Source organism: Filicampus tigris, chromosome 4 (genome assembly GCF_054856515.1).
Source record: "Filicampus tigris isolate MCC_2025a chromosome 4, RoL_Ftig_1.0, whole genome shotgun sequence".
Classification (NCBI taxonomy): Eukaryota; Metazoa; Chordata; class Actinopteri; order Syngnathiformes; family Syngnathidae; genus Filicampus; species Filicampus tigris.
In genome coordinates this window covers 20,661,779-20,670,055 of record NC_141220.1, presented here as the reverse complement: position 1 = coordinate 20,670,055, position 8,277 = coordinate 20,661,779, and the positions used below count along the sequence as shown (strand labels likewise).

At 41.2% G+C, this 8,277-nt stretch overlaps 3 protein-coding genes across 5 annotated transcripts in view; 2 read left to right on the top strand and 1 right to left on the bottom strand.

Moving 5' to 3' along the window:
- Positions 1–1,246: 1,246 nt before the first annotated feature.
- On the top strand, positions 1,247–3,105 carry LOC147148894 (protein Bouncer-like). The gene is made up of 2 exons (XM_086028879.1): positions 1,247–1,362; positions 2,544–3,105. Coding segments are annotated over exons 1-2 (387 nt in total). The 5' UTR covers positions 1,247–1,360; the 3' UTR covers positions 2,929–3,105.
- A 704-nt stretch (positions 3,106–3,809) lies between these two features.
- Positions 3,810–4,819, top strand: LOC147148893 (H/ACA ribonucleoprotein complex subunit 3). The gene is made up of 2 exons (XM_086028759.1): positions 3,810–4,078; positions 4,461–4,819. Exons 1-2 carry the CDS (start codon positions 4,025–4,027, stop codon positions 4,599–4,601), a joined length of 195 nt encoding a protein of 64 aa, XP_085884885.1. The 5' UTR covers positions 3,810–4,024; the 3' UTR covers positions 4,602–4,819.
- Positions 4,820–5,676: 857 nt separating this feature from the next.
- reln (reelin) overlaps positions 5,677–8,277 on the bottom strand; it is a 94,154-nt gene continuing 91,553 nt past the window's right edge. For all 3 annotated transcript variants that reach the window (XM_086027857.1, XM_086027858.1, XM_086027859.1), the window contains one exon: positions 5,677–6,990. Coding sequence is in view for 1 of the 3 variants with exons in the window: in XM_086027859.1 (XP_085883985.1) it covers positions 6,894–6,990 (97 nt within the window). In the remaining 2 variants the exon portion in view is untranslated. The remainder of the gene's footprint in view (positions 6,991–8,277) is intronic.

The following is an 8,277-nucleotide window of genomic DNA, read 5'->3' as shown; positions in this document are numbered from 1 at the left end:
CGTTTTGGCATGAATCATTAAAGTTGACACCCTTGATTTGCTTTTATAGGCCCAAATAAATGTGGGCCGGATCTGGCCCCCGGACATTGGATTTGACACCCGTGCTTTAAACTAATAGAATTGCCCAAGTCATTTTTAGATGTCACTATATGAATTAAAAATGAATGTTTTGCAAAATGTTTTGTGGATTCTGTCATCGTAATTGGAAAAGGTTGAATCGATGCAATTAGAATTTTTTTTTTTTTTTTTTTTTTTTTTTTTTTTTTCTGGAAAACATTCAAATATGAGTTGGGCAACTTGTGCTATGAGGATAATGACATTGATCAAATGAATGGATTTGAGTTGTCTTAAAAATTGGTTGTCCACTCCTCGCTTTAACATACTGTACATAAATTTCTTGGGCCATGCACAAATTGTCTTTATCAATCCTGTAGTTTTGCTGAGTCTGCATATTTGATTTTGTTTTAGTGAAACTTTTTTTTAGGGGCGTATTTAACCTGTTTCATCAACTGTTTACCTGATATACTCTAATGTAGTGCAGTTATTTTCATCATGAGCCACATAGTTTCCCTCAGAGGGCCATGTGATGTGACTGTCAATCATACTACACATACACAGCTGACCCAGCAATTGAGTGTTAAATTAATTTTGGAGTCAAAAAATGTGGTATGCAAATAACTGTCTTATTCTTTTGAACCAGAGAACTAGTGGGCTAACTTCATTTTGCAGGAGCGTGATTTTACATTTAAATGCCACTTAAAGTTTAGCGACATAGTGGACAAAGTCCAAACATTTGTCAAACGTACCAATATTTATTGAAAGATAATATTCACCCCTAGAGTAACATGCAGACGCAGCCAAGCGAGAAAAAAAAAGGCGATGAGTGTAATATGTCAAAATTAGAATTAAATCTTGATTTAGACCAGTTTTGTCTGTTCATTTCTCAACTTAACTCTCTTTGAAGATGTCAAAATGCGGCTAGCCCACCCTCGTTCTCAGTGGCTCAATTTACATTAAGGGATTTGGTGACTTGGAATATCTGTTAAAAGTGGAGAACACTGCCATTTTGAAAAAGATTTTCTGCCAAAATCAAAACCATCTCATTTGGCCTTGAGTTTGACACTTGTGCTCTAATCATGAAAAACTTTGAGTACATACAAGCAACAACTCTAATCGACACGTCTCATTGATTATTTTTCAATGACATTTTTATTCTAAAGAGACTTCAATTAAAGCAGGTGTGTGTGAAAGTGAAGGTGTGGCCTCCTCACAAAGACTTGCAGTGCAGTCAGGCCTGACAAAGATGAGCTCTGCGAGGCTTCGCTTTCCCAACTAAAGTTCCACATTGAAAACATCCACCATGTAAGTTTTGATCTTATATGTATGGATTTATGTAAAGATGATGTCACTGTGCACATTAACAGGCTTAAAGCAACACTAATTGCGAAGCACTAACACCTGCTTCGATGACACGATGAACGGACTGAACCGCTGCTTCTCGTGAATGCTCAAATTGAATACTTGGAGTGGTGATCTTAAATTGTCACGGGATTCAAATCGAACAATTTTGAGCTTTGGTGTTCAAAACCTTGGTTTTGGTGTTCCTGTGTGGCGTTTGTGCCCGGGGGGTTATTGGACACATTACTGATACTACAAATCCCATAATGCACCACCCTTAATCTAGCTGGAGAAGTTGTCCCTTGGTCACCTTTGAGTAATTCATTAAAATACAGTACATGAAAAACAGCGTGAAGTTGTACGTCTTCGGCCGGGAAGTAAAGATTTCCTTAAATTTGTGCATGACTCTATGGAATGCCAGTTTAGTTTTGGTCTTAAACCTGAGAATAATGAAAAAATTAGAACACACCGCAATGGAAAAACTGCAACCCCTTGCGGTGTTATTGTGAAACAATATTTTGAGACTCCACATACACTGTACTGTTTTTTTTTTAACTAAAAGTAACACAATATGACTGTAAGTGGAAAAAGTAAATTGGTCGTTGTAGACCAGAGAGAAGAATTGGGTGAGGAATAAGACAAGAGCGTGGGGCTGTGGTCAATAATTGCCCCATTCAATGACTGCACTCGTACGTTTCGGTGGCAGAGACTCTCCACACGTCACTTTTTACCAACAGCTCTTAACGCGACTTGCAATTTTTTATTGGCCCTTACATCTGTGATGCTGCGACGCCGCTTACTTGTGATTTAAATTTTAAGAAGCCCTCACGCAGTTCAGTCATCTTCGGCTGCGGGCCTTGAAGACTTGTAGACTGCAATGTTGAAGTCCATCCATTCATTTTCTATAGCGCATGTCCTCACTAGGGTTGCGGGTGAGCAGGAGCCCACCCACACTGACTCTGGGGCCAGCCAATCGCAGGTGGCATATAATTCACATTATAACATTCACACTTGAAGATGTATGAGATAGATAAACAAACAATGCATTCTTAAAGTTGGATTACAGTAAAGGAGTCTAAAATTACATGCTATAACGATGCAAAAATGACGCTGCTTTATCGAAAACCTCTCTGTTCTTGCCGCAGGGCGAGCATGCGGCAGCTCCTGCATGTTGCTGCATTCTTCTTCTCCCTCATGCCCTCTGCGTTATGTGGCAACCTGCGCTGCCTCTACAGGCCCATCCTAGAAAAGGAGTACAAATTTGAGCCCATTGTGACCGAGTGCCCACCGGAGGAGGTGTGCTACAAAGCGGAGGGTCGCTACGGCAACTGCAGCGCCCTGTCCGCCAGCGGCTGCATGCCAAAGAGGGTCTGTGGCCTGGAGCACGAGCTCTCCTTCGAAGGAGTCATCTACACAATGAGCTACTCTTGCTGTGACCGGCCATATTGTAACGCATGTGTGGGCCTCTTCGCCAACACCTTCGTCATCACCGTAACACTTGCGACCGTTTTGGGGATGTTTGGAAGGTGAATTCGGATGAACATCAAGCGTTGAGGCTAACAGTGCCATTTTTAGCATGAATTTATGTTGCGGACTTTCTGAAGACACTTCAGCTGTAGATTTTTAAGGTGTTGTCAAATTATTTTTACACATCTGATTTTATAATGTTAGTTTTTTCAGGAAAATTAAAGCTTTTAATAAATCATGGTCTGTGCCACTAATTCCACGCATTCAAAACATCCACCAATTCTGTCCTAATGGGCCAAAAATGTGGGGAAATGGCAAATTTTACAACACAGAGTTCTGCCAAGCCATGGATTCTGTGTTTGTGACGCCAAACGTAACAATACTGTACTCAATACTCAAAAATGAAATGACAGAGATTGTCACTAGATAAGCAAGAAGTTAGCCTACACCCTATAGCTTCTACTATTTATACTGTATTTCCTCACACTTTTCTTTGTATTTACTGGCAGTCTGGATGCCTTGTCGAACCACGCTGCCTCTTACAGGTCAGTTTTAGTACTGTTAGATTAGCCTTCAAATCACCTATCGAATTAACAGGCCTAATCTAACCGTACTGCAACACATTGTCGGTATGGTAGACATATGTCTTTGCTGTTCTGTGTTGGTCTAATTGAAGAGTAGTACACCGATTTCACCCACCACCCCCATTTCTGTCTCTCGCATTTGAAAAATCGATAAGTGGTTTGAATCATGGATGAATCATTGTGCCCACTTGTTTTGTGACAGACAAAACAACGCAGTAATGCTGCCCTCCTGAGTCTGTTTTTGCTATATCGACTTTGTTGACCTAATCCCTTGAGGTGGACGAATTCTTTTAGCTTCACGTTTGTCTTTGGTTCTTGAAATTCAGTAAACCTTATATGAACATCATTCCACCTCGTACAGCCAGGTTTCTACGCTGATCCATGCAGAAACTCAATATCCCAGAATTCTCAGCGCAGAGCGGATATCCTGTTTGGTTGCAGCACGTTCACGACGCGTGAGCTCGAGAAAAGACGACTCTCGTTGGGTAGTGTTTTTTTGTTGTGAAGAAAAGCAACTGCCAGCTATCTAGCTGTAGTTTAAAGCGTTTACGCTTCTTTTCGGAAACAAAACCATCATGTTCCTGCAATACCACCTGGACGAGAACGGAGACCGAGTTTACACCCTAAAGGTAACCCGTTCTTTCCCCGCTCTGGATACTAGCTTCATGTTCTGAGTTAAATTTCGATGTATAAAACGATTACAAAATACTTATTTTAAAGTAACATGTTCTTAATTATGCGGTTGACTGAGATAGTTGCCAATCTTTGGCCAAATAACTCGTGTACTACTTGCTTAACGCATGCGCAGTTACACCATGAACGAACAACCTATACAAGTGGTACTACATAAGTTCATAATCATTCATTTATTCATTTTCTGAACCGCTTATTCTCATTAGGATCTCAGACGTGCTGGAGCCTATCCATATTCAATGTATTCAGTTACTCCATAGTTTGTGGATCTGAAATTCACACCGTCAGTAAAAACACCATTTTCTTCCCTTTTGACAGAAAGTGGCACCGAATGGGCAACCCACCAGCTCAGCCCACCCAGCCCGCTTCTCCCCAGATGACAAGTTCTCTCGACACCGGGTGACCCTGAAGAAACGCTTCGGACTTCTGCTCACCCAGCAGCCGAGACCTGTCCTGTGACAGTGGACAGAAGCTCACAAACAAAAACAGTAGGGAAGGAGGACTACTGTGGAACAAGTGCCAAGAGAAGATGTTAAACTTATTTTCATACCTGAGTTTTGTTTCTATTAACTTGTCACTCTCAAACTCTTTGTATTTTTATTTTCCCTTGAATGTGTGTCAGTGATTATGGACTACCTATTAAACAGGTCATACTTAAATAAAAGCTGCTCCAACAATTTTATAGTGTTGTGGTCTTTCTAATTAGCAGCATTGATAAGACTCCTCACTGCCTACACATTTACATAATCAACTTTAGCCATATATATTTTATTAGAGATAAGGTGGCACTTGAAAATGGAACCATTAAATAAAATACGGTACTTGAAATCTAGAAACTGCAAATGAGTTATCAGTGTTATCTCACATTGTATTACACTTTGCAAAAACATGTTCACAGGAAATTGTACCGGAAATGTTGTCAGAAAAAAACAATTTCTTACCAATACAGTGCATTATTATGATTATTTTTAAATAGCCTAGACTATAAACCAGTAGTTCCCAACTTGTGTTGTCTCGTGGACTCACAAACTCTATCATCATACCATGCGTACCCCCTCACTCATACATATTGATGATTCTCTAAAAGTAGAACATAACACAACCGATTATTTAATGAAAATTATTTTATTTCGTCTCCTAAATTTAATTCTCAAACATTTTCTTAACTCAAATCAAACATAAAAATAAATATGTTGTCTTGAAAATAAAAATGTAATATAAATTGAAAAACTACAAGCTCAAAATAAAACAAACCTGCCTTTATGTATAAGTCTTAAAACACAAAAAAATGGAACTATTTGAATAAGTCACCTTTAAACAGGCATTTAAAATTTTAATTATCAGGAAGGTACCAAACACAGCCACTGTGACGTAAAGCATTACCTTACAACCAATCTAGCATTCTTACTCAACTGTGACATTTTCGCGGCTTCGCTATTTCAAATAAAATGCGGCCCCTGATGAAAACAAGTTTGACAGCCCTGCAGTGTAGATGGCAACAGGTCAATGAAGAGTTGAGGCAAGGTGGACACTATGAGGTTTGGGCAGTTCTTTATTTCCCTTTTATAAGGCTGCTGGGTCTCCCCATAGTGGATATACATGTATGTACAGGAGTTTGCTAGACTGGAGTTACACTGAGGGCAGAGGGTCCATATTACACAGACTTCAAAAAACAACACGTACAGAGCCTCACCTCCAGGAATCAGCAGAGAGGGATGGAGCAAAAAGGGGAACAGCACAAGAGAAGGGGGGAGATGATGCAGTAGAACAACTTGACCGGACTGCCTAATAACTTAACAACTTGAAAATAACATACATTTTACGCACAGTGAATCTTAAATAGGTCACATGAAGAGCCATATACCATAAATATCTGTATTTTTCGGGAGCCAACATATATAAAATGTTTTTTTTTTGTTTTTTTTTAAATAAATGAACAACAAAAAAAATGTTCAGTCCGTCATAAAAAAAAAAAAAAGAGAGAATTTTTTTTCCCCATCTTTCGTTCTGCCCTGTGGAACTTCTACTCTGCCCACACCGGCCCGATCCAGAAAATTGGGGAAAAGGGAAGCAGAACCCAGCGCCCCCTGCCGCCTTTTAAAAGCATTTGAATTAGTAGAAAACAAACAAACAAATGAGCAAACACCACAGTCAATTCAGCACAAAAAGAACCCACAGACACACAAGAACAGCAAGAACACAGTATTATATTTTTTACCCACCCCCGCCCCCAACGCTTTCAAAACCGATTGTTCCTCTTCATGGTCTGTATCATAGTGGCGGTCTTTCTCCTGGCGTACAGGCTGACGGCTTGGAGCCATCCTACCCAGGCAGCTCAGTGGAATCGGAAGGCCAGTCTCCAAATTGGCTGGTCAGTTCAGCAGTGATATATTAATCTCTCAATTTCACAGTGTGGTTGGAAAAGGAGGACGGGGGAACGGAGGAGGGTGTGGGGGGGTTGGGGTGGTTGGGAGGTTGGCAGGAGATGGAGCCAGGTGGGAAGAGGAACCACAGCAACACTTAGAAAACAATTGGAAACCCTGACCGTCCATGGTCGAACGTAAACAAAATGGCCGCGACACTCCTGTCTTCTGAGCTTCATCCACGCCAAAGCATTGCGGGCACGACATGGGGCGGATTTTGGCTAAAGCATGACCTTGATTTGGTGTTGACGTTGTCAGGAGACAAAGGGATGAGTGCGGACGGGTCAGTGTGTGAGGGGGGGGGGGGCAAAATCCCCTCTCTGGAGGCTCAGGCGCGCCGCGGCAGAGCCCGCCGCTTGCGGCTGTAGTAGTGGCGCAAGCCGCTTTGTCTGGCAAAGTTCATCATGTAGTTTTGTTTACGGGTGCTGTCGGGATACAAACACAGTTGAAAGAAAGAAGGAAGGACATGTGTGATTAGTGGGAGAGGAAAGTCACGCACACACGCACACACACCAGCACGCACACACGCACCCCAATGCTGCTGCTCTACTATGGTATAAGGTCCAAACCTACAGTGGTGATACTCAATAAAAGGGGATTTGTTTATGTTCTGCAGGATGACAAAGGACATGGTGCTAGAACTATGTGAATCTGTGTGCGTCTTTCCTTCTTTCCATTTTCAATGTTCTTTCAACATAATCTCCCACGTTGCAGAAACACAGCCCTGCCTTTACCGGTTTGGAAAACATGCATTTTACACATGGTGTTTCCTCGAGTTGCCTAAACACGGACAGACGTTGTCTTTCCAAGTCTTGCTTCAAAGCATTGAGCAGCAAATTAAAGAATGGCTTTAAAGTGGAAGTCAACCTAAAAATGTTCTTTCCAATAATATGTTCTATGCAGCCCCACTAGTCTAAACGCGACATTCTGATTGATATTGTGTTTGTGGAATAGGAGTTAAGCAGTAAAATGCCACTTGCTGTCAACTGAAAATGACATCAGAGTTGCTCAGGGCTCAGGGAACGACCAATTGTGGCTCAGCTCCAGAAAACAGGTGAGCCATGATTGGACGGACGAACTGACAAAATGTAAGAACAGAAGCGCTTTAAAAGGATGGGGACGGACGGGGTCGGAGGTACGATTACTTTTATGTATAAGGACGGAGGGACGATGACGGAAGGGTGGCGGACAGAAGACAAAGTAGGGTAAAGTGCCCATGTCTGCTTCCAACTATTGTGCAATAATACGTGAGGAACTTTGTGTTTATCTTTTTTTCACTGATTGTGGAAGCAAACAAGCTAATGGAGCTTTAGTAGCGCCCATTGTCAAACCTACCGGTTGCATAAACCCAACCAATTAAAATGATTAAATCAAACTCAGTCCAGTGATCTGTTTTTTTAATATCCTATTTTTGATTTGAACCTAAAACAAATCATGAAAAATCCGTAATCCTTTTGATTTTTGGGTTAAATTAAAAATAATAATAGTAATAATAATCAGTACTTTTTTGATTTTGCTAACCAATTGACAATGGAAAGAACAAATGATACACAGATTTCCACATTGACCCACAAGACCAAACATGGGATACACACGCACGCACGCACTCTGACACCGAGAGTTTGATGTCAGAGTAAAGAGTGGGAGAAAAGAAAATCGACACAAGTGCATGGTCTTGAGCAGACAAGCGGTAGAAACGAGATGGTGGCGCG